The sequence below is a fragment of the Hyperolius riggenbachi genome, chromosome 2, assembly GCF_040937935.1.
Source record: "Hyperolius riggenbachi isolate aHypRig1 chromosome 2, aHypRig1.pri, whole genome shotgun sequence".
Classification (NCBI taxonomy): domain Eukaryota; kingdom Metazoa; phylum Chordata; class Amphibia; order Anura; family Hyperoliidae; genus Hyperolius; species Hyperolius riggenbachi.
Genome location: NC_090647.1, coordinates 35974194 through 36000296, shown reverse-complemented (window position 1 = coordinate 36000296; position 26103 = coordinate 35974194). Strand labels below are relative to the sequence as shown.

Here is a 26103-nt window from a genome sequence, read left to right as displayed (position 1 = left end):
TAATAACCCTCCTACCTTCCCCTGTGCAACTAATAACCCTCCCCCCTGGGCAACTAATAACCCTCCCCGGACAACTAATACCCCCCCAGGCAACTAATAACCTCTCCCTCAGGCAACTAATAACCCTCCCCCCAGGCAACTAATAACCTCCCCCTGGGCAACTAATAACCCTCCCCCCTGGGCAACTGATAAGCTTCCCCTGGGCAACTAATAACCCTCCCCCCTGGGCAACTAATAACCTCCCCTGTGGACAACTAATAACCTCCCCCTAGGCAACTAATAACCCCCGGGTAACTAATACCCCCACAACTAATACCCCTGGGAACTAATGATCCCCCTGGGCAACTAGTAACCCCCTCTCGGCCAAAATGGCCAAAAACGGGGCCGCCCTCTATGTGAACTGCGGCTACCAATAGTATAGCCGCACTTCCCATAGCAGGCGGCCCTTTTGGTCGTGCATTCAGTAACTGCTCTGACTGAAGGCTATTCAATGGAGCAGCATATAGGTGTACTAGGTGCAAGGGATAAAGTGCTTAGAGAGTACACACTATATGCCCAGATTTTATTTCTGTTCTTTGCTATCTCTGCCAGTTTCTACATCCATCGCTCATACGTCATGACAAACATCTCGGATATCCAGCACAATAATAATACCCAGGAAATCAACGTTGTAACCAAAAATGTAATGCAATGGACTTTTCTTGGCATCACAATGGCAAGTTTCATAATTTACCTTTACATCATGGCTGCTATGCTGAGCATCTACTTTACCAGTGCTGTTGCCCGTCAGGAAGTCCGCTATGTCCTGTTTGGTCACATGCTCATTGCTGACTTGGTGTATCTCCTCTTGAGCCTCTTCTTGTTCTTTGCTTCTTTTTATCCCTCTACCTACCCTGCCCCGTTTTGTTACATTTTTGTCCTTGGGACCTCTTCCACACTGAAGATCGCTCCTTACAACCTCGCCATTATGTCCTTGGAACGCTATATTGCCATATGCTTCCCATTAAGGCATGAAGAGCTCTGCACCTTACAAAGAGCACAACTTGCTTTTGCAATCATATGGGCCATAGGGATTTTGCCGAACATAAGCGATATCATAATTCTGATCTTGTCCACTGATAAATTGTTCTACTCTCAGAATGTTATCTGCAGTAGAACTTCATTCCTTGTCACTCCTGTGCAAAATACCATTCGGATTGTTGCCCACGCCACAACTTTTTCCATGGTGGGACTGATAATCATCTTCACGTACACCAAGATTATGTTGGTGGCTTTCAGGGTTGATTTGAGGAAGTCTTCTGCTGCCAAAGCTGGCACCACCGTCATGCTCCACGCCATTCAGCTCCTGCTGTGCATGGTAGCTTACAGTTACAGCATCTTTGAGACACTGCTGAGAGATTATGTTAGTGTGCTGCCCATGGTCAACTTTTGTTTCTTCATGTGTTTGCCGAGGTTCATCAGCCCCATTATATACGGCATCCGGGATGAGCTCTTCCGCAAACGGATTAAAAATGTTCTTTGCTGTAGGTGTCAAAAACAGTATCGAAAACAAGCTGTCAGTTAGTAGACTATTAAAAAAAGAAAACACAGTAGAGTCCCGGTTATCCAGATAACTCCACTAACCAGCAGTCTCAAGCAACCAGCATAAATTGCCCGCAGTACAGGTTATCCAGAACTCCACTAACCAGCAGTCTCAAACAACCAGCATAAATTGCCTGCAGTACAGGTTATCCAGAACTCCACTAACCAGCAGTCTCAAACAACCAGCATAAATTGCCTGCAGTACAGGTTATCCAGAACTCCACTAACCAGCAGTCTCAAACAACTAGCATAAATTGCCTGCAGTACAGGTTATCCAGAACTCCACTAACCAGCAGTCTCAAACAACCAGCATAAATTGCCTGCAGTACACCTAGGCCTCGATTCATAAGGCATTACCTCATGCGATAATGCTGAAAACAGCAGACTTTACCAACCACTTAGCAAAATGTCAATTCATAAAGGCTGTTACCGCTAGTGTTGGGCGAACAGTGTTCGCCACTGTTCGGGTTCTGCAGAACATCACCCTGTTCGGGTGATGTTCGCGTTCGGCCGAACACCTGATGGTGTTCGGCCTTTTAAGTTCGGGTTCGCCCCGAACTTCTAATGGCCGCCGAACAGGGCCGAACAGGGCCCCTGTTCGGCCGAACAGGGCCCTGTTCGGCCGAATACTGCCCCCCTATGGGGTCGCAGGCATAAGGGGGGAGCATGCCCCGATCGCGGGGGGGGTCGGAAATTCCCCCCACCCCCTCCGCTAGCGCTCCCCCCTCTGCCCGCTTCCCCATTCAAAAGTTTAAGCAAAGTACCTGTAGTGGATGGCCTGGCAGTGGGCGGCACTGTGGAGTGAGGAGGAGGAGTCCGGAGAGTGACGAGTTGAGGGAGGCCGGGCAGCGGGCGTGAGGTCAGAGAAAGGGCGGAAGTACCACAAGGGTACTTCCGCTGAACCGCCCGCTGCCCGGCCTCCCTCAACTCGTCACTCTCCGGACTCCTCCTCCTCACTCCACAGTGCCGCCCACTGCCAGGCCATCCACTACAGGTACTTTGCTTAAACTTTTGAATGGGGAAGCGGGCAGAGGGGGGAGCGCTAGCGGAGGGGGTGGGGGGAATTTCCGACCCCCCCGCGATCGGGGCATGCTCCCCCCTTATGCCTGCGACCCCATATGGCCCCCAAAAGCTGGATGTTCGGAAAGTTCGGGGTTCGGCCCGAACATGCCGAACATCTCGGCCATGTTCGGCGAACTTTCCCGAACCCGAACATCCAGGTGTTCGCCCATCACTAGTTACCGCATGAAAAGCTGACATTACCGACCAGGGAGATAAATTACCGACTTGGCTGCAGTTACCAACAACACATGTCAGTAAATTGTCAGCAAATGTCAATTCATAAACCCTTCAACAAGCGGTAAGCCTGGCGGTAGTTACCGACACCTCTGGTGAGGTCTTAACAAGTTACCGACAGCTCTGACAGCTCTGATGAATGCAAAAGTGCAGAGAGCCGAAGTCTGTTTGAGTCATCAGTGGAGAGAGCCAGAGAGCCCTCTGTGTGAATCATTTCAGCAGGCAGGGAAAGACTGTGTGACTCATCTGTCTGTGTCATCAGTGGAGAGAGCCGGCTGTGTGAATCATTTCAGCAGGGCAAAGAGGGAATCGGGACACTGCTCTACTCTACCGCTCAATGGGCTGCGGTAATTTACCGACCTCCAAGGGCAGCTGGGGAAATCTTTATGAATTAGCACACAGACCGGGAAATTACCGAGTGCGGTATTTTCCCGACAAGATTTTGTTTATCGCACTGCTGTTTATGAATCGAGGCCATAGTGGGGAAGGCCAACTTCTTAGGCTGTTTGTGATCTCTGCTATGCTTAAAGACTTGATTTCGTGGCTTCCCCAAAGTTCATATACTTTCCGTCACTGTATTTTAAATTTTATATAGAGTTTGTGGAATGGGTACAGTGTGGGGTATAGTACTGTATTAACTAGGCAATTTTATAACATTAAAGAGTACCTGAAGTAGACTAAGTTCAGATTATAGGACACAGAGAGGCATGTTCTCTGCCCAATGACATGCCTCTGTGTCCTTCTGGTGCTGCTGTCAGTCCCCCTCAAAGCTAGTGACAATCTGATTGTCGCTACCCTCCTTTTACCCTGCCAGCCATCAATAACCTGCTCCCCCACCACCTCCGCCAACTTTCTCCCCTGCCTCCGTCACCTCACTTCCCCGCCTCCTCCAATCATCAGTTAAGCCATGACCCAGGAAGTACTTCCGGGTCGCGGCCATCTTGGAATCTTCTGCTGGTGATCGGAGGATGAACGGATAGTGGTGTCGATCGGCGCAGATGCATCCGGGAGGCAACGTAGAGCAGGTGGTACGTTTTTTTTATGTTTTTTTGATGCCGCCTCGGGTTCTCTTTAAGTCTCAAACAACCAGTAAGCATACTTATCCGGCATCATCCGGTCCCTGAAGGTACTGGATAACCAAGTCTCTACTGTATAAATAATTTAGCGTTAGCTGCCCACATGTGAAGAAGCCTGATAATTCAGTAGGGTGGTGGAGGAAAGGTAGGATGCAATAAAAGGAGGAAATTTAGAATGAAGAAAGTAAAAGGGGGGAAAAGAAGAAAGGGAGAAAGGATGCAGGGAAAGAAGGCGTTGTAAAGGGAAAAGAAGGAATAGAGGTGTTCAGGATTTGCCCTAGAAAACTTGATAACATAGAGAAAATTAAGAAATGCCATAAAAATAGATGCCAGCCTGGTAATTGAATTTTGGGCTTTAATTGTGTAAGGCAGGAGGGCTAGTCACCATTTCCACCACACATTGGCCAGCGTTCACAAAGCATTACCGCATACGATAATGCAGAAAGCAGCTGATTTTACTGATCATTTACTGAAATGTCAGTTCACTAAGGCTGTTACCGCATAGCAAGCAGAAAATACCGACCAGTGAGGTAAATTACCGACTTGTGCAGTTAACACCTCAACACTAGTGTTGGGCGAACATCTAGATGTTCGGGTTCGGGCCGAACAGGCCGAACATGGCCGCGATGTTCGGGTGTTCGACCCGAACTCCGAACATAATGGAAGTCAATGGGGACCCGAACTTTTGTGGTTTGTAAAGCCTCCTTACATGCTACATACCCCAAATTTACAGGGTATGTTCACCTTGGGAGTGGGTACAAGAGGAAAAAAAATTTAGCAAAAAGAGCTTATAGTTTTTGAGAAAATCGATTTTAAAGTTTCAAAGGGAAAACTGTCTTTTAAATGCGGGAAATGTCTGTTTTCTTTGCACAGGTAACATGCTTTTTGTCGGCATGCAGTCATAAATGTAATACATATAAGAGGTTCCAGGAAAAGGGACCGGTAATGCTAACCCAGCAGCAGCACACGTGATGGAACAGGAGGAGGGTGGCGCAGGAGGAGAAGGCCACGCTTTGTGAGACACAACAACCCAGGCCTTGCATGAGGACAAAAAGCGTGCGGATAGCATGCTTTGTACCGCCATGTAGTCATAAATGTAATAAAGATAAGAGGTTCCATAAACAGGGACCGGCAACGGTAACCCAGCAGCAGCAGCAGCAGCAGCACACGTGATGGAACAGAAGGAGGCGCAGGAGGAGAAGGCCACGCTTTGTGAGACACAACAACCCAGGCCTTGCATGAGGACAAAAAGCGTGCGGATAGCATGCTTTGTACCGCCATGTAGTCATAAATGTAATAAAGATAAGAGGTTCCATAAACAGGGACCGGCAACGGTAACCCAGCAGCAGCAGCAGCAGCAGCAGCACACGTGATGGAACAGGAGGAGGCGCAGGAGGAGAAGGCCACGCTTTGTGAGACACAACAACCCAGGCCTTGCATGAGGACAAAAAGCGTGCGGATATAGCAGCAATGCTTTTTGCCGCCATGCAGTCATAAATGTAATACAGATGAGAGGTTCAATAAACAGGGACCGGAAACGCTAAACCATCCCAGATGTTCATCGGTCATGTTACTTGGTTGGGGTCCAGGAGTGTTGCGTAGTCGTTTCCAATCCAGGATTGATTCATTTTAATTTGAGTCAGACGGTCTGCATTTTCTGTGGAGAGGCGGATACGCCGATCTGTGATGATGCCTCCGGCAGCACTGAAACAGCGTTCCGACATAACGCTGGCTGCCGGGCAAGCCAGCACCTCTATTGCGTACATTGCCAGTTCGTGCCAGGTGTCTAGCTTCATGCCCGGTTTCAGGTCCAGCGGTGCCAGCCACAAATCCGTCTGTTCCTTTATTCCCCTCCAAATTTCCTCCCCTGTGTGCTGCTTATCCCCAAGGCAGATCAGCTTCAGCAACGCTTGCTGACGCATGCCAACAGCTGTGCTGCACTGCTTCCACGATCCTACTGCTGCTGGTGCTGGGTTAGCATTTCCGGATGAGGTACAGCTTTGAGATGCGTTGGAGGAGAAGGAGTCAGAGAGGTAGGTGCTGCTGTTGTTATCCAGCTGTTTGCGGCGTGGGCAACACCCGCGCCGTAGCAGGTGAGGAATCGCTGCCAGGCTCCACAAGGTTCACCCAGTGCGCGGTAAGGGAGATGTATCGACCCTGGCCGAACGCACTCGTCCAGGTGTCAGTGGTGAGGTGAACCTTGCAGGCAACGGCATTCTTCAAGCTTCGGGTTATTTAGCTGACCACGTGCTCATGCAACTCAGGCACTGCAGAGCGCGCAAAGTGGTAGCGGCTGGGAACCACGTAACGTGGGATGGCCACTGACATCATGCCCTTGAAGCTGTTTGTCTCCACCACTCGATATGGCAGCATTTCGCAGGCCAGAAGCTTGGCTATGCTGGCTGGCTGTTACTGCCACGGCCCGGGGGTCATTTGCTGGCAATTTCCTCTTGTGCTCAAACATCTCAGAGACAGACAACTCAACCGTAGCGCTGCACACCGAAGGGCTGTTGGTTGTTGTGTTTGATGAACACTGGGAGACCTCAAGAGCACTAGTCCGGAAAGTGACAGTGTCAGCATCGTCTGATGTTTGTGAATGTTGTGAACCACGCAATGGCTGGGCTACTGCTGCTGCTGAGGCGGGTCTGGTGGTGAGTCTGGTGAACCCAAGGGAGGCAGTGTTGCTGGTGGTACCCTGTCCTGCCGCGTTTGCCCACAGAGTGGGATGTTTGGATAGAATGTGGCGGCTCATGCTGGTGGTGGAGAGGTTGTTAATACTTTTCCCCCTGCTCAGGCGGGTCTTGCACACCTTGCAAATCGCCATGGTAACATCCTCAGTGCAGTCTTCAAAGAAAGCCCAGACTTTAACTGGCTGAGGACTCGGACCTCGTGCGTGATGTGCTGGTGCTGCTTAACCCACTGCTGGACGCTTGAGAGGTCATCCAAGTAATTATCTGGTCCTGTTCTTTTGGATCTGTGAGGGTTGTTGTCCTGGACAACATGGGCAGTATTGAGTGGGTTTTCTTGGGTGCTCCCCTGTGGCCTGTACGTGAACCGTCAGGGGAAACACCTCTTCCCTTGCCCCTCCCTCTTTCACCGGATTTCTTCCTCATTTCACTTATCCTTAAAGTACACGCTGACTGGCAGCAGTACAGTGGCAGTACAGAAATGCTATACAGTGGTGGGTGAGCGGTGTACCACTATTGTCAGCAGTGACACAGAGCACAATGCTATACAGTGGCGGGTGAGCGGTGTACTACTGTTCCCAGCAGACACAGAGTGGAAGTAAACACAATGCTATATAGTGTGGCTGAGCCGTGTACACAGAGTGGCATTAAACACAATGCTATATAGTCTGCTATATAGTCACCCCGAACAGGGTGATGTTCTGCAGAACCCAAACAGTGGCAAACACTGTTCGCCCAACACTACTGGGAGGGAACGCAGATTTTAGTACCTAAACACACGATACAACATGTTTTCCGGGGTCGGACTCTGAGGCACATACAGATGGTCCCGATCATCATCCTCATCATACAACTCTTCTCCTGAGTCTGACCCACCCACCACCTCTGCCACCCCAACATCCCCAGACACAGACCCCTCATCGTCCTCAACATTAACTTGGGATGCTGGCCTGAGCCAGACCTCCTCCTCCACATCAGGCCCCATCATCTCCTCAATGGCAGCCCTCATTAATCGCTCTGGCGACGGACTGATGGACACAACGTTCTCCTCCGGGGAGGGCTGCTGCTGACCACTGGCTGCTGGGGTGGATGTTATAGCTTGCGTGGGGCGTTGGCTGTTGCTGTTGTTGGGAGTGCTGCTCACAGCGGAGGTCTCTGGGGAACTCATGTTGAGCTCATATAGTGGTTGACGGTGAGTGGAGTATTACTGATCCCAGCAATATACACACTGACTGGCAGAGTACGCAATGCTATATAGTGTGGCTGAGCGGTGTACACAGAGTGGCAGTAAACACAATGCTATATAGTCTGGCTGAGCGAGCGGTGTACTACTGTTCCCAGCAGAATCAGAGTGGCAGTAAACAATGGTATATAGTCTGGCTGAGCGGTGTACACAGAGTGTCAGTAAACAATGGTATATAGTCTGGCTGAGCGAGCGGTGTACTACTGTTCCCAGCAGAATCAGAGTGGCAGTAAACAATGGTATATAGTCTGGCTGAGCGAGCGGTGTACTACTGTTCCCAGCAGAATCAGAGTGGCAGTAAACAATGGTATATAGTCTGGCTGAGCGGTGTACACAGAGTGTCAGTAAACAATGGTATATAGTCTGGCTGAGCGAGCGGTGTACTACTGTTCCCAGCAGAATCAGAGTGGCAGTAAACAATGGTATATAGTCTGGCTGAGCGGTGTACACAGAGTGTCAGTAAACAATGGTATATAGTCTGGCTGAGCGGTGTACACACAATGCTATATAGTCTGCTATATAGTGTCAGTAAACACAATGCTATATAGTCTGGCTGAGCGAGCGGTGTACTACTGTTCCCAGCAGAATCAGAGTGGCAGTAAACAATGGTATATAGTCTGGCTGAGCGGTGTACACAGAGTTTCAGTAAACAATGGTATATAGTCTGGCTGAGCGGTGTACACAGAGTGTCAGTAAACAATGGTATATAGTCTGGCTGAGCGGTGTACACAGAGTGGCAGTAAACACAATGCTATATAGTCTGGCTGAGCGAGCGGTGTACTACTGTTCCCAGCAGAATCAGAGTGGCAGTAAACAATGGTATATAGTCTGGCTGAGCGGTGTACACAGAGTGTCAGTAAACAATGGTATATAGTCTGGCTGAGCGGTGTACACAGAGTGTCAGTAAACAATGGTATATAGTCTGGCTGAGCGGTGTACACAGAGTGGCAGTAAACACAATGCTATATACTCTGGCTGAGCGAGCGGTGTACTACTGTTCCCAGCAGACACAGAACAGTAAACAGAATGCTATATAGTGTGGCTGAGCGAGCGGTGTACCACTATTCCCAGCAGACACAGAACAGTAAACAGAATGCTATATAGTGTGGCTGAGCGAGCGGTGTACCACTATTCCCAGCAGACACAGAACAGTAAACAGAATGCTATATAGTGTGGCTGAGCGAGCGGTGTACCACTATTCCAAACAGACACAGAACAGTGAACAGAATGCTATATAGTGTGGCTGAGCGAGCGGTGTACCACTATTCCCAGCAGACACAGAGTGGCAGTAAACAGAATGCTATATAGTGTGGCTGAGCGAGGTACACAGAGTGGCAGTAAACAGAATGCTATATAGTGTGGCTGAGCAAGCGGTGTACTACTATTCCCAGCAGACACAGAGTGGCAGTAAACAGAATGCTATATAGTGTGGCTGAGCGAGGTACACAGAGTGGCAGTAAACAGAATGCTATATAGTGTGGCTGAGCAAGCGGTGTACTACTGTTCCCAGCAGTGACACAATGACAGGGGGGACCCTGGCTAGCGTGGCTGGAGCGCGAACTACCCTGCCTGCCTACCCAAAGCTAAACCCACAGACAAATGGCGGAGATATGACGTGGTTCGGGTATTTATTTACCCGAACCACGTGACCGTTCGGCCAATCAGAGCGCGTTCGGGTCCGAACCACGTGACCCGTTCGGCCAATCACAGCGCTAGCCGAACGTTCGGGGAACGTTCGGTCATGCGCTCTTAGTTCGGCCATGTGGCCGAACGGTTTGGCCGAGCACCGTCAGGTGTTCGGCCGAACTCGAACATCACCCGAACAGGGTGATGTTCTGCAGAACCCGAACAGTGGCGAACACTGTTCGCCCAACACTACTCAACACGTCAGTAAAATGTCAATTCACAAAGATTAGAACATCTTCTAATTCCATAATTACCGGCAGCTTTGATGTGGCGAAAACCAGCTTCCGCATGTCTTCAGGGTACGATATCCCATGATAGCCCATGAGTGACAGGAGCAGAGAGCCAATAGGAAAAGCCTCTCTCCTGCTACTCCCGCTGATAGACTGCGACATCTTCTTGGGAGGGTCAAGCACCTTTACCCCCCAGGCAGTAGAGCAGAGAGCCCGCACAAAAGAGGACTTCCCTGCAGCCCTTCAGACGTTTAACCATTTAGGTTCCAGTTTAAAGATGCAGAGGAGCTAGTGGGGAAATCATCTAAGCATGGCATGTGTAATGATTATTGAGAGTTCATCTAAACTGTGGCTATTAGATACAATGTAAATAAAGGCTAATAGACAAATTCAGAGGGAGTGAATCAAGCATTATTAGCATGTACATAGTTACATAGTTATTTGGGTTGAAAAAAGACATACGTCCATCGAGTTCAACCAGAGAACAAAGAACAACACCAGCCTGCTCCCTCACATATCCCTGTTGATCCAGAGGAAGGCGAAAAACCCTTACAAGGCATGGTCCAATTAGCCCCAAAAGAGAAAAAATTCCTTCCCGACTCCAGAAGGTAATCAGATAAAATCCCTGGATCAACACCACTGGGCATTACGTAGTAATTGTAGCCATGGATGTCTTTCAATGCAAGGAAAGCATCTAAGCCCCCTTTAAATGCAGGTATAGAATTTGCCATAACTACTTCCTGTGGCAATGCATTCCACATCTTAATCACTCTTAATGTAAAGAACCCTTTTCTTAATAAATCTCAAGGGATTCTGGGGATGCCTTTTTCTATGGTAATGCCCTCCGTGGGAGAACAGCATGTAACTGTTACCTCACAGGTCTTTTTTGGTAAATTACTAAACTTAGACCGCACCTGTGTAAATCTTGGTGAATACTGAAAAAAAGGAAAAATGCCGCTTATGGTAATTTCCCAAACATGTTTTTTTTACCGACCTGAACTTTGTGTATGCTGCCCATTGTGATTGCTTACTGTGAGATTATTGTTTTGTATTGAAGCTTACAGAGTCAACATAACGACATATAATCGAATGCAATAGGTTATTTAGGATACTCTTATATTAATTATCCTGGTTTCCGCTTCAGAAACACTTCCTATAGCTATATATTGCTGAGTATTGGTGTGTAGCCCAATCCTCCTGGTAATGTTTATTTAGTTATGCAGCCTTCTTCCTTGCAGCACTCTCTGAGCTGGATTTAGGCCAAGGCCACCTAGGCCATTGCCTAGGGCACCACAGGAGTAAGGGCACCAAAGCAGCAGTCTGAACTTATGCAGCATTTGCCAGCTTGCAAATACTGCAATGCAGGGAGATCAGGCGAGTGCCTGAATGCGGTACTCTGCTGCTAGCCACCTGTGCAGTGGCCGGCCTGCTCTCTGTGCACGTTGGCATTGTGCCAGGCGGCTATGGACTTGGGCAGCATTGGAGACAGAGGGAAAGAGGAAGCTTTGGCACTGGAGACGAATGGAGAAATGAGTGACACTGATGGCTGCTGATGTGTGAAGGCGAGCTGGCTACCTATACTGAAAGGGGGTGGGAAAAGAAGGTATTAAGTCACCTGGCTACCTATACTGGAGGGGGGGGAGGAGACATCAGGTTACCTATACTAGAGGTAAGGGGGAGGGGTCATCTGGCTACCTTTACTGAAGGGGGGTGGCTGGTGACAGTGGCCTTGGGCAGTAAAGAGTACAAATCCGGCACTGAGCACTCTAGAAGACCAGGGCCTATATGCAATGAACTTTTCTCCCTAGTTTTCTCCTAGGTGATTTTTTTCCCACCTTGCCAATAAAATGCCTTTAACCCTCCTGGCGGTATAAAAAAATACGCCAGGAGGCAGCGCGGCAGTTTTTTTTTAAATTTTTTTTTTTATATCATGTAGCGAGCCCAGGGCTCGCTACATGATAGCCGCTGCTCAGCGGCATCCCCCCGCCCTCTTCGATCGCCTTCGGCGATCTCCGATCAGGAAATCCCGTTCAAAGAACGGGATTTCCTGGAGGGCTTCCCCCGTCGCCATGGCGACGGGCGGGATGACGTCACCGACGTCACTGACGTCGGGTCGTCATTGGGAGTCCCGGGCCACCCCTCGGCGCTGCCTGGCACTGATTGGCCAGGCAGCGCACGGGGTCTGGGGGGGGGGGGGCCGCGCGCCGCACCGTATAGCGGCGATCGGGCGCGCGGCGGCGGCGGCGATCGGGGTGCTGGCGCAGCTAGCAAAGTTCTAGCTGCGTCCAGCAAAAAAAAAATTAAACAAATCGGCCCAGCAGGGCCTGAGCGGCACCCTCCGGCGGCTTACCCCGAACTACGTTCGGGGTTACCGCCAAGAAGGTTAAGCCACCAGCAAGCAAGAAAATACTCAAAATAATTTTGATAGTACTTTTCACCTACTTTTTGGTACTTTTTCAATTATAAAATGCTGAAAAGTTATTGTAAAAAAAAGTTGAAAAATTACCTCCTGGGAGAAAAAGTTAATTGCATATGGGCCCAGGTGTTGTTTCTGCTCACTTCGGCCCAAACAGCAAACAAACATTCCGCAGCGATGCACCTACCAGCAGTAAACATTCTGCCACCTGTAATAAATTTAAGAATGTAAATCAGAGCAAGGAAAGATTTTACAATGTGCAAACATTGACTTAAAGGACACCTGAAATGAAAATAAAGTAATGAAATAAACGATTGTATCTATCTTCCTTCTCCTAAAAATGACTTTTTAAGATATTCCACAGTTTTATCTTATGTTTAAATCTACTTTTTTACGTTTTAACTGTTTTTTATTGTTTATACTCAATGACACATTCATTTTATCTCTTTCCTGTTCTCGAAGCCATTTTCTGCTAGGAAAGTGTTTTATAGTTGGAATTTCTTATCAGTGATGATCACACTGTAGTCACTTCCTGTCTGAGTCAGGACTGAGTCCGCCACTTACGTACCTGATATTTAACTATTTCAGGCAGAGAAAGAAAAAAAAGGAACACAGCCTAGTTATTTGTGTGCTAGACACTGTAAATACACATGTCTATCTCATCATGTCACATGTCACCTCAGGTATCCTTTAATGATTTATAAATGAATATTGTAAAATAAAAGCAATTTTAATCATTAAGTTACGCTCGGTTAAGTTCCTCTTTAAGTTTAGGAATCCTGAATTTCAAGAATATCCGCATAGATAGAGCCTTCAGACTGGATTGGTTTCCAAAGCAAGGTGTATAAATAGATATTGAGCGACATTGCTGTTTGATGCACATTAAAGTGGGATAAAACGCTCACATAACATTCAATAAAAATGTGTTTTCCTACCTCGTGTTGCCTATCGAGTTATCATAATTGTTTTTGTGCACAAATGACATGCCAGTAAATGGCAATTCACAAAGATTTGAGCATGTGGTAAAGCCAAGCATTGACAGACAGCATGGGTACAGAAAGCAGAGTCAATAGGAAGACCCACCCCCCTCCCTTGCTGCTTACTCCATTTGATCTGATGCACTTGTGGGCGGGACTTCAGGATGGCAGAGCAGGAGAAGGAGACATTCAAAGAGACTTTTCTGCAGCACTTTAGATGTGCAGATCTGTATAGTGGTACACCGGCGAGAGATCTCTAGTGACGTGAGCACACCTAAAGTGATGCAGGAAGCCTTTTCCTCTTTAGCTGTATCAGGATCCAGGAACAGCTAATGCAGACAAGTCTTCACAGCTTGCTGTAGAAACCTATTCCACTTCCTCTATATACCGTTCAGGGCTTGGTGAATTGTTGAAGCAACATTTTTTGGTAAATTACCAATATTCTGCCGCCCATGTTAAAATCTTTGTGAATTTAAAAAAGAAGTCTAATCAGGCCCGTTTCTAGGGCCGTGCGGCCGCCCTGAGCACTATTGTGAGGGGGGCGCTGTTATGGAGGGGGGAGCCGCAGCCACGGGGAAGGCAGCCTGACCTTTCCCTCCCTTCCTTCCCCCGGCCGCCCTCCGTGCCCCCCCCCCCCCGGACTGCAGAGTTAGTGCAGGGAAGCGCTCACTGTAAATAGTAACTCACCTCCCAGGTTCCAATCGCCGATCACTTGAACAGGAAGAAGCGTGTGTATAAACGTTTTTGCAAAGCAGGAGACCGGCAGCGAGTGAGTCATCGACGATTGGAACCTGGGAGGTGAGTTACTATTTACAGTGAGCGCTTCCCTGCGCTAACTCTGCAGTCTGGAGGGGGGAGCATGGAGGGTGGCCTGGGGAGAGGAAGGGAAGGAGAGGCCGGGCTGCCCTCCTTGTGGCTGCGGCTTCCCCCTCCATTATGAGGGTGGGGGGTACCAACCTAACCTATACTGGGGAGCAGCTACCTATCTAACCTATACTGGGGGTGAGCGACCAATCTAACCTATACTGGGGGGCAGCTACCTATCTAACCTATACTGGGGGTGAGCGACCAATCTAACCTATACGGGGGGGCAGCTACCTATCTAACCTATACTGGGGAGCAGCTACCTATCTAGCCTATACTGGGGGGCAACTACCAATCTAACCTATACTGGGGGCACCTACTTATCTAACCTGTATAGGGGGCACCTACCTAGCTAGCCTACACTGATGGCAACTATACTGGCTACCTATATTGGAGGCACCTACCTAACTAACCTATACTAGGGGCACCTAGCTATCTATCCGATACTGGGAACAACTATTCTGGCTACCTATATTAGAAGCACCCACCTAGCTAACCTGTACTGGGGGCACCTACCTATCTAACATATACCGGGGGCACCTCCCTATCTAACCTATACTGGGGGTAACTATACTGGCTACCTATACTAGAGGCACCTACCTGGCAAACCTATACTGGGGACAACTATACTGGGGCACCTATGCCTGGCTACCTATACTGGGGGGATCTATCCTGAGTGCAACTAGACCTGGCTAACCTATACTGCGGGCACATATACCTGGCTCTACAGGGGGGGTAGACACAATTTTTACACCCTCGCTCTGGGTGCATTTTAGCCTAGAAACTGCCCTGAGTCTAATATACTGAATGTGGTATTTTACTGACCTGTTTCTTTTCTTTTTGAACACTGATTACTCAGTAAAATAGTTTTTTAAGGGCTTGTTCACACTTAGGGCTTTTATTTTTTAAGTAGTAGAGACTTTCTAAATCGCCCTGAAAGAGCTTGTGCAATAATTCCCTATGAGAGATCTATCACATCTGAGCGGTTCATTTCCAATCCGTTCAGCAAAGCGCTGCCTGTTCCATTTTCTGAGTGTTTTTACTAAATGGAAGGTATAGGGAAATTGCAAAGCGCTTGAAAAAGTGCTTTGTATAGAGATTTCCCCAGCGCTTTCATGAATAAATACATTGGGCTTGATTCACAAAAGAGTGCTAACTGTTAGCACGGCCGTTTTTGCGCGAATTTTCGCATTGTGCGCGATTGCGAATTTTCGCATGAAACGATAACATTTTCACGCGCAAACGCAAATTTTCATGCGAAAACGATATCGATTTCGCGTGAAAACCCACGTTTGCGTGCGAAAACGTTATCATTTCATGCGAAAATTCGCGAGCGCGTGCAAAAACGGCCATGCTAACAGTTAGCACTCTTTTGTGAATCAAGCCCCTTGTATTTATTCATTTGCGGGTATAATAATTCACTTCCTGACTGACGTCAGGAAGTAAAAAGCAATTGCTCTTCAAAAGCGCCTAGAAAAGAAAACGCAGGGAAAAGCGGAGGAAAAAAAAACCTCATAGCAAATCGCTCAGCGTTTGTGATAGCGCTGGCGATTTATGATGTGAGCAAAGGCTACAAGTTGAAAATAATAAAAATCTGTAAAGTTCTTAAAGAGAGTCTGAAGCCAAAATAAAATCTTCTTTTAACCTTCTAATTGTCTTAAGTAGTATAGGTAGCGCTTAAACGGAGCATTCCCGCGGTTTTAAATCCCCCCCCCCCCCAATCCCCGGGGCAAAATGCAGGCATTGCTTCCTGAAAGAGGCAGAGCTTTGATTGCTGCCTCTCCCCTCTTAGTCTTCCTTTACAGAGAGGGACGGGAAGAGGTGGAGATCCGCACGCAGATTGACTGCACTGGAGGCAGAGCTACAGCGCTAAGCTCTGCCTCCCCGGGCAGCAAAATCCACGACTTTGAAAGCTGTGAATGTTTGCCCCGGGATTTGGGGGTTCTAAAGCCCTCATTCTGCCGCGGGAATGCAGCGTTTCAGCTCTGCCTATACTGCTTAAGACAATTAGAGGGTAAAAAGAAGAATTTATAATGGCTTCAGACTCTTTTTAAACAGTTACATCAGTCAGTTGTATCAGTTAGTCAGTCAATACTTTACTGTAGTTGTCAAAAAACAGAATAAGCAAATGGAAGTCAATCATGACAAATGGTTAATAAAATATGCCTTTGTTAAAAATCCCCCAATTATAAATGCATCATATGCGGGTTACAGAAAGGCATGTGAACATTCAAGCAATTTTGAACTGAAGCCTTTGTGTTACTTTTGAAGGGTACCTTAAAGAGACACTGAAGCGAAAAAATATATATGATATAATGAATTGGTTGTGTACTATGAATAATTACTAGAAGATTAGCAGCAAAGAAAATATTCTCATATTTTTATTTTCAGGTATATAGTGTTTTTTCTAACAATGCATCATTCTATAATATGTGCAGATTACACAACACTCAGCATTCAAAATTAAGGTGGCCATACACTGGTCGATTTGCCATCAGATTCGACCAACAGACAGATCCCTATCTGATCGAATCTGATCAGAGAGGGATCGTATGGCTACCTTTACTGCAAACAGATTGTGAACCGATTTCAGCCTGAAACCGATCACAATCTGTTGTGGTGGTGGTGCTGCTGCCGCCGCTCCCCCGCCCGCATACATTACCTGCTCCGCCGGTGTGACTCCCGGGTCTCTCTCCGCTCTTCTTCTCCGCTCTGGTCTCCGGCTCCAGCATGCTTCACTTCTTCCTGCCTGGCAGGAAGTTTAAACAGTAGAGCGCCCTCTACTGTTTAAACTTCCTGCCGGGCAGGAATAAGTGAAGGCATGCCGGAGACCAGAGCGGAGAAGAGCGGAGACGAGCGGGGGCAGTCGCGCCGGCGGAGCAGGTAATGTATGCGGGCTCTATTGCGTCGGTCGTCGGGCACTCGAACGCCGCTAGCGACGCGCTCCCTACCCGCGGGCGATCGACGGTAATTTTCCGCACGGCGCGATCGACGGGATCGGATGAAATGAATCGAAATTCGGCGTGTTGCGCAAACGATTCGCAGCAGATTCGATCCCAGTGATCGAATCTGCTGTCGAAACGGCGGTAAATCGGGCCAGTGTATGGCCAGCTTTAGTCTTTCAGAGCAGTCTGTGAAGTAATGAACTCTCCTCTAGCAGAGGAAAAGTAAACAGTTCAATTACAGTTGAGATAATAAAAGTCAGATAACAGCCCTCTCCACGACTAAGTTAGTCGGAGAGCTTAATAGCTTTTTTGCATAGAGATAACAACTGGAGTTTCTCAACTCTTCCTGTACTGGAAACAATTAGACTGATGTATCTGATCTTAATGTTTTATTTCTTAGCTGTACTACACATACAAATCATAATATCATCATTTTTTTTTTCGCTTCAGTGTCTCTTTAAGTGAAAAAATTACAAGCGTTTCACTTACCTGGGGCTTCGACCAGCCCCCCCTGCAGCCGCCCTGTGCCCGCGGCGTGCCGAACCATTCCTTCGTTCCCCCGCTGTTTTAGGACTCGTTCAGATCATTTAGCGCAGATCACAACGCGTACAATTGCACGCCATCTGCGCTACTATGCACTGCAGATCACATTCACTACAGTGAATAGATCTGCGCTGCGATTCTCGAAAAATGCATGCAGCAGTGTGATTGGAGCGGTAGAAGGGCTGTCTATGCCCTTCTACCATTCTTGTGTGTTGTGCACTATACGTGCTGCCAAAATGCGCACGGCAGCGCATATAGTCTGAACGAGGCCGTAACAGTGAATATATTTATTGCCATATACGTATATATATATATATATATATATATATATATATATGTAATTTATTTTGTGTACCTACGTAGACTATTCAGTTAAATTAGGGGACTGTCAATCCTTATAGGATATCCAAGTTAAAAGAATGGAGTGAAATGGAGTACACACATTTATCTGCAATGGTATCTAGTCTAGGACTGCGCCCTCCTTTCCCCCGCAAGCCTCCGTTTCTCCACTCGGGGCCGCAACCTGTGGTCAGGACCTTTCAACCGAATATACTAACTTTCCTGCATGCGCAATTAAATTCTAGATGCCACTCTGGCCGTGCTCCCATCCTCACATGCTCTGCTGGTAGTGCTGTGTGCGCATGCACCACAATGAGGAAGCGGCCGAGATTCCAACTGCACATGCGCAAAACCTAGTTTATTCGGCTCACAGGTCCTGACCACGGGGCCTAGTAGGGGACAAATTGTGCAGAAATGGAGGTTTGTGGGTGGTGGGCAGAAGGCTTGATACCATTGTGGATCAATGTATGTACCGTATTTTTCGGACTATAAGACACACTTTTTCTCCCCCAAAAGTTGGGTGAAAAAGTTGGTGCGTCTTATACTCTGAATACTACTTTTTTTTGCTTCCTTTGTCCCCTCGTATGTCCCCTGTCCTTTGGCCCCCTTGTTCCCTCTGCTGTCCCATATCCTCAGTCCTCTGTAGTGTTGCTACCCCGCACCCTCAGTCCTAACCAATGTCACTGTTCCCCGCCCCTCCAGAGAGTGGCCACCATCCTGTCCCCTCCGGCGTCCATTACATACCGGAGATGAAGGCTGCAACAAGTTTCTTCAGGCTATGTCCCCAGTCCGGTGTCCATTACATACTGGAGATGAAGGCTGCGGTTACCCAGAAGTGGCTACGGAAGTAGTAGTCGCACAACTTTGAAAAATATTGGCGAATCAGGAGGAGGGGCAGTGATTGGCCCCAATGATGGAGACTTGTCCCGCCCGCAAGATTGTTGCTCCTGTCAGCAAGGGAGAAGAGAGCAGCGAGAGCTGGGATTGGCGGTCTGGGGCAGCGCCCCTCCGCTTGTTTCGCCGATATTTTTCAAAGTTGTGCGGCTACTAGTTCAGTCATCTTCATCTCCGGTATGTAATGGACACCGGACTGGGGACATAGCCTGAAGAAACTTGTTGCAGCCTTCATCTCCGGTATGTAATGGACGGTAATGTAGGGGACAGGATGGTGGCCACTCTCTGGAGGGGCGGGGAACAGCGACATTGGAGAGGACTGAGGGTGTGGGGTAGCAACACTGCAAAGGACTGAGAAGATGGCACAGCAGACACTAGAGGGAACAGGGGGACAGGCACTCCAGAAGACACAGGCATACTGGAAGACAAAGGAGGACAGGATGACATAGGGGTAAAGAGGACACAGGAGGACAAAGGACATGGGGACCGAGGACACAGGACGGCAAAAGAGGACAGAGGACACATGGGGATAGAGGATACAGGGGAACACAGGTAAAAAGGACACAGGAGGACAAAGGACACAGGGGGACAGAGGACACAGGACAGAGGATAAAGGAGGACACAGGGGGACACAAGGTACCAGAAAGGCACAAGGAGAACAATCATTGTGGGAGGGAAGGTACATAAGATGCAACCATGCACCATGGATGCACCAGGTTCAATAACAATTTTTTCCTTTAATTTTTGTCCTCTAAACGTAGGTGCGTCTTATAGTCTGAAAAGTACGGTACTCTATATTTAATGCCATTGTTTTAGCCTCCAGGAAAGGGTTTATACTAGGGGTCCCCAAACTTTTTCGGCCAAGGGCCAGGTCAAGATACTTCAAACGGCTGGGGGGCCGGAACATACATAAAATGGTGTTGAAAAACATTACATTGAATCTAGGTATTGATTCCCTTCCAGTAATGCCCAGAGGAGAACTCCCAGCAGCCATTTAGTCATGCGGTGCCTGAAGAACATTTTTGTGCACCAGACAGTGAAGTATACTCAGGGGACAACCTGCCGTCCAATTGGACAGCAGTGTGACCTGATGCAGAATTGGAAGCCAGCAAATGACTGCTCGCTGGCTTCTACCGTATGTGGATGGGTGGTGCCAGCACTGCTATTCTATATGCGGGGCACCAATATTAAAAGGTGCAGTGAGCTGCATCTATAAGTTATAAATTTTGCGTTTGGGGGGCCAGTGAAAATGCCTCAAGGGGCTGCATTCGGCCCGCGGGCCTTAGTTTGAAGACCACTGGTTTATACGGTCAAAGCTAGGCATTTAGTTAGATTCATGTGTACTAAATTAAACATTTTATGTGTTTATCAGAAAGTTGGCACACTAGTTTGCCTTTAACGGCCATGGGATTGACATTACCTATGAGGACTTGCCAAGGAACTGATAATGAATACCCTGCAGAGTCACACAGAAATAAATATATGAGTAGGCAGCAATTCAGGCTGCAGACACACGCTCTGCAGATGCATTATATTCAGCCGCTGTAACATCTTCTCAGTAAGTATGGAATAAACACGAGCATCACTTTTACTTTCAAATTCTTTTTTTCTTCTTTCACATTTACGGCAGGCATACTGCACAGAAAAGGGAGATAACAAATTGTGCTGCCTCTTAGAGGAAACCTGAAGAAAAAAAAAACCCTTTATGATATAATGAATCGGTTGTGTAGTACAACTAGAACATTAGAAGCAAGGATATGAGTCTCATATTGTTTCCAGTACAGTAAGAGTAAAGAAACTTCAGTTGTTATCTATGCAAAAGAGCTTCTCTGAGCTTTTCAACCCAACTGGTTTGCATACAGGCCTGTTTTCTGAAGCACCTAAATAGCCAAGAAACCAAGAGAGACAGCTTGAGATAAGGTTTTACAGCAGGAAAGTTCAAAGGGTCATTATTTCTGCTTTATTTTATACCTTAAAAGACAGAACCCCATATGCAATTCATTTTTTCTCCTTAGTTTTCTCTAAGTTGATATTTTTATACCTTGTCAATAAAACTCTTTTTAGAGGGACTCCGAGGAGTAACAAATAACAAAATCAGAACTTACCTGGGGCTTTCTCCAGCCCACCGTAGGTCAGGAGGTCCCCCGGCATCCTCCTGGCTCCTCTCCCGGTCCCTCCGCAAAAATCATGACCGGCGACATCGGGGTCGAGTGTCGGGCTGACACTTCCTGAACGATGACTCTCGTCGTCATCACACCGGCCACTACGTGTGATCACGGCGGCCGGCGTGGCAGTACTGTGCATGCGCGGTTTTCTAACTGTAAACCACGCATGCGCAGTACTGTCACGCCGGCTGCTATGATGACGCATAGAGGAGAGTCATCGTTCAGGAAGTGTCAGCTCGACACTCGGCCCCGGTGTCGCTGGTCGTGATTTCTGCGGAGGGACCGAGAGTGGAGCCAGGAGGAATTCGAGATTTTTTGTGATTTTCTAGTACTTTTTCACCTACTTTTGGTACTTTTTCAATTGCTAAGAGCCTGAGCCCACTAACGCAGTTGTGTCTGCTTCTGTCCGCTTTGATGTGTAACTGAAAAGCGGACACAACTGCACACAACTGCGTTAGTGGGCTCAGGCCCTAAGTGCTTTCAAAAAGAAGATGAAACTATGGCCTCAATTCACTAAGATCATGCTGGAGATAATAAGGCAAGAGATAACTTACCTCCACACAGTAAGAGAGTTATTTTATCTCTTTATTCCTTAAGTTACCTCTTCTGTAGTTAATTTACCTCCTCTGTAGTTAATTTACCTCCTCTGTAGTTATTTTCACATGCAGCTAATAAAAAGCCTGTCTTTAACTCTGGAGTTATTTTAAGGATTGAAGAGTTAACTTAAAGACAGAAGAGTTAACTTTAGGTTTGGCTTAGGTAAAATGTTTCCAGAATACTACATGCCTTATCACCATGGTGATAACTCTAGAAGAGTTATTAAAGACAGGAGATAAGCTTTGTAAATTGAGGCCATTATCTCCTAGGAGAAAACTCAGGTGAAAAAGTTAATTGCATATGGGCCTTTATTCAATTCACTTTTTCTCCTAAGTTTTCTCCTAGGAGATACTTTTTCATATTCTGCATAAAATAACTTTTCAGCACTTTGCAACTGAAAAAGTACCAAAAAATAGGTGAAAAAGTACTAATAACCACTTAACATCTCAGTCGTTTTCAGCTTATGCATCCGAGCAATGTTCACCTCCCATTCATTAGCCTATAACTTTATCACTACTTATCACAATGAACTGATCTATATCTTGTTTTTTCCGCCACCAATTAGGCTTTCTTTGGGGGGTACATTTTGCTAAGAGCCACTTTACTGTAAATGCATTTTAACAGGAAGAATAAGAAAAAAAATGAAAAAATTCATTATTTGTCAGTTTTCGGCAATTATAGTTTTAAAATAATACATGCCTCCATAATTAAAACCCACGTATTGTTATTGCCCATTTGTCACGGTTATTTCACCATTTAAATTATGTCCCTATCACAATGTATCGCGACAATATTTTATTTGGAAATAAAAGAGCATTTTTTCCGTTTTGCATACATCACTATTGACAAGCTTATAAACAAAAAAATAGAGAGAAATATTTCATCTTTACATAGATATTTAAAAAGTTTAGACCCTTAGGTAAATATTTATGTTTTTTTTTTATAGTAATGTTTTTTTTGTTTTTTTTTATTAAACATTTTATGTGGGCATTTTTGGGAGGGTGGGATATAAAAGTGTTTTATTTGGGGAAATATTGGTGTAGTGTGATGTTTTTGGGTATTTACTTGTAGTTTTATTTTTTGGCCGCAAGATGGCAATCTCGATTTTTTTTACATGACGTCACTCTAAGCGTACAATGTACGCTTAGAGGGACACAGCTTCAGAAAGAGCGAAGCTTCCGAGAGAAGCTGTCGCTTTTTCAGCGGGGGAGAGGAATCAATGATCGGGCTCCCTAGCCCGATACATTGATTCTGTGGCTACCGACTCCGCGGCCGGGAGTGCGCGTGCACGCGCGCGATCGGCCGCGGGAGCGCGCGGGAGCGCGCCTGTCCTCCTTGACGTTTTTATACGTCAAGGAGGACAAAGTGGTTAAAATTATTTTGAGTGTTTCCTTGCTCGCTGATATCTTAAAAGGCATTTTATAGACAAGCTTGAAAATATGTTCTAGGAGAAAACTCAGAAGAAAATTGCATATAGGCCATGCTGTCTATCCAGCCTAGCCTCTGCCATCCTCTTCTATTGCCCTCCATTTTTACAAGCCTCAACGATTTTTCCAAGGTAACAGGTAATCCAATCAGAGAGCGTGTTCAGGAACAAGCAGTGGTCAGTAACAGGAAATCAATCTAGAAATAGGCTTGGTCAGGATACAGGCAAAGTCGACAACAACATCAATCAACTGTAAGCGCAATCTCAGCAACAAGCCCAGCATAGGCTATCACGGGCGATAACTGAGGGCGCTCACCTTACATTTATACTAGGACTAACCAATCAGAAAGCAAAGGAATCCAAAGTAACCAATCCCATAGCAGCATGTCAGCAAGTCAGCTGACACGCAGTGAGCACATGTGATTATTGTTTACAGCGGCGGAGCGCATACTGAGAACACGTCCGCCGCTTATCCAATGGGAGCTGAGTGCCTTGCGCTCCAGTGATGTCGGTGAGCTGCCAAGACCCAGAGGCTTGCGCCTCAGCGTGGGTCTTGGCGTTCCGCCGCCATGAGCAGCCAGAGAATTTTACATGCCCCATATGCAATTAAAGGATACCCGAAGTGACATGTGACATGATGAGATAGACATGTGTATGTACAGTGCCTAGCACACAAATAGCTGCTGTGTTATTTTTTTCTTTCTCTGTGTGAAAGAGTTAAACGTCAGGTATGTGAGTGGCAGTTCCTTTCTGAGTCAGGACTGGGTCAGACTACAGTGTGACCCTCAGGGTAGGAACACACTTGGCAGAATTGCATAAGCGGTTTCCACTCTGTGCTATGAAAAACGCATATGCAATTCTGCTTAGTGTGTTCCTACCCTCACTGATAAGAAATTACAACTCTAAAACACTTTCCTAGCAGAAGATGGCTTCTGAGAGCAGGAAATAGATAAAAAGGGTCAATAGTTCATAGATTTTAGCTCTGGCATGCTCCAATGAATGTGTCATTGAGCAAAAACAATAAAACAGTAAAAACGTAAAAAGTAGATTTAAATATAAAACAAAACTGTAGAATCCTGTATCTTAAAAAGTCATTTTTAAGAGGAGGATGAGATACAATTTTTATTTCATTAGTTTATTTTCACCTCGGGTGTCCTTTAACTTTTTCTCCTGAGTTTTCTCCTAGGAGATAATTTTCATTTCTTCTATTTGAAATAACTTTTGCAATTGAAAAAGTACCAACAAGTAGTTGAAAAAGTACTGTCAAAATTATTTCGAGCATATTCTTGCTTGCTGGGGGTTTTAGAGGCATTTTAGTTTGAAAATATCACCTAGAATAAAACTGGGGAGAAAAGGTTGACGACAGCCGGCAATCTCACCAGCAGGAAGCAGAGCCCCGGAGGAGAGGAAGAAGAATGGCAGCCGACGTTGGGATCCCCGAGAGGTATGTAAAAATGCCCGCTGCGTGCATTGCTCTGCACACAGCCTCCGGTGGCTACCCCGAGCATTGGTTGGGGTTAGCGCTCTGAGCTGCAGTTTTCCGCCCCGACCCTAGCTCGGGGTTACTGCCAAGGAGGTTAAAGGTATTCTAATAATAAGGTTTGACAAATAACAGGTCATCTTCTATTTAAAATCATTTTTCTATATTAAGACAATTTTTCAATACCAAAAAGTAGGTGAAAAATTACTTTGAGTATTTTTTTGACATTACTTTTGAAAATATTACCCAGGAGAAACCTCAGCTGCTGAAAAATGTAATTGCATACAGTCCAATCTGTCCAAAATATTTGAGTTTTTTTAAATATATGTTATTAATTAGATTTGATAAATATCTAGTCATCAACTATTTACATTTCTTTTTTATCTACTAAAATAATTTTTCAATACCAAAAAGTAGGTGAAAAAGTAATGTCAAAATTATTTTTTTGACATTACTTTTGAAAATATTTTCCAGGAGAAAACACAGCTGAAAAAAATTAATTGCATACGGCCCGATCTGTCCTAAGTGTTTGAGTTTTAATAGTAGTACCAGCCCTTCTAGTGAACACTCCTTATTTCTTTAAAGGGATACTGTAGGGGCGTCCAGGGAAAATGATTTGAACTTCCCCGGGGCTTCTAATGGTCCCCCGCAGACATCCTGTGCCCGCGCAGCCACTCACCGATGCTCCGGCCCCGCCTCCGGTTCACTTCTGGAATTTCAGACTTTAAAGTCGGAAAACCACTGCGCCTGCTCGGCCGTGTCCTCGCTCCCGCTAATGTCACCAGGAGTGTATAGCACAACCCCAGTATGGTCTGTGCCTGTGCATTACACTCCTGGTGACATCAGCGAGAGCGAGGACACGGCAACGCAGGCACAGTGGTTTTCAGACTTTAAAGTCTGAAATTCCAGAAGTGAACCGGAGGCGAGGCCGAAGCATCGGTGAGTGGCTGCGCGGGCACAAGATGTCTGCGGGGGACCATTAGAAGCCCCGGGTAAGTTCAACTAATTTCCCTCCGACCCCCTACAGTATTCCTTTAAGTATTGACTGGTTTGAACTCTCAGTAGCTTTCACTCGTGGTGTGGAAAATTCAAAAGTATCACTTTTTCTACACATTACCTTATTTATAGTCCACGGCCATATGTCACTATTGGGAAGACCATAGCTCTAACTATCCTGATCTTTGTTGGTTAAGTGACATCTCTATCCTTTAGTATCTTGTCCCAGTTGGCCAACCAACAAGCATCTCTTAATCTCATGGCTGTAGTCACTGTTGCTTGCCATAGGCAGTAAAAATCCAACAGACCTGATTGCTGCCAGTTTGTACTGGCCCTATTCTAGGCTGCATGCAATTTGCAATAAAATGTGCACTCTCTTTGAAAATGAATTCCTTATTGCTCCTCTCTATTCAGATAAAGAAATATTTGTTCCTCTTCATTCAGGGAAACAAGATAAATAATTAACAGTAACTTACCGGAAGTGAAGCGTCATGGAGGAATACAGATGCCATACATTCTGCACCAACATTGAGATGATGACGATGACTTGAATATTCTCATAACTTTCTGTAACCCGCACACAATGCATTTCCAACTAGGGGATTTATAACAGAGGTATATTTATGAACCATTTATCATGATTGACTTCCATTTGCTCATTC

The 26103-nt window shown here is 46.5% G+C and overlaps 2 protein-coding genes across 2 annotated transcripts in view; both read left to right on the top strand.

The window, feature by feature from the left end:
• LOC137544771 (odorant receptor 131-2-like) overlaps positions 1–26103 on the top strand; it is a 177038-nt gene that overhangs the window by 121693 nt on the left and 29242 nt on the right. The window contains exon 2 of the mRNA XM_068265861.1: positions 25886–26056. The gene's annotated coding sequence lies outside the window, so the exon portion shown is untranslated. The remainder of the gene's footprint in view (positions 1–25885; positions 26057–26103) is intronic.
• On the top strand, positions 617–1564 carry LOC137544772 (odorant receptor 131-2-like). The gene has a single exon (XM_068265862.1). It carries the CDS (start codon positions 617–619, stop codon positions 1562–1564), a length of 948 nt encoding a protein of 315 aa, XP_068121963.1.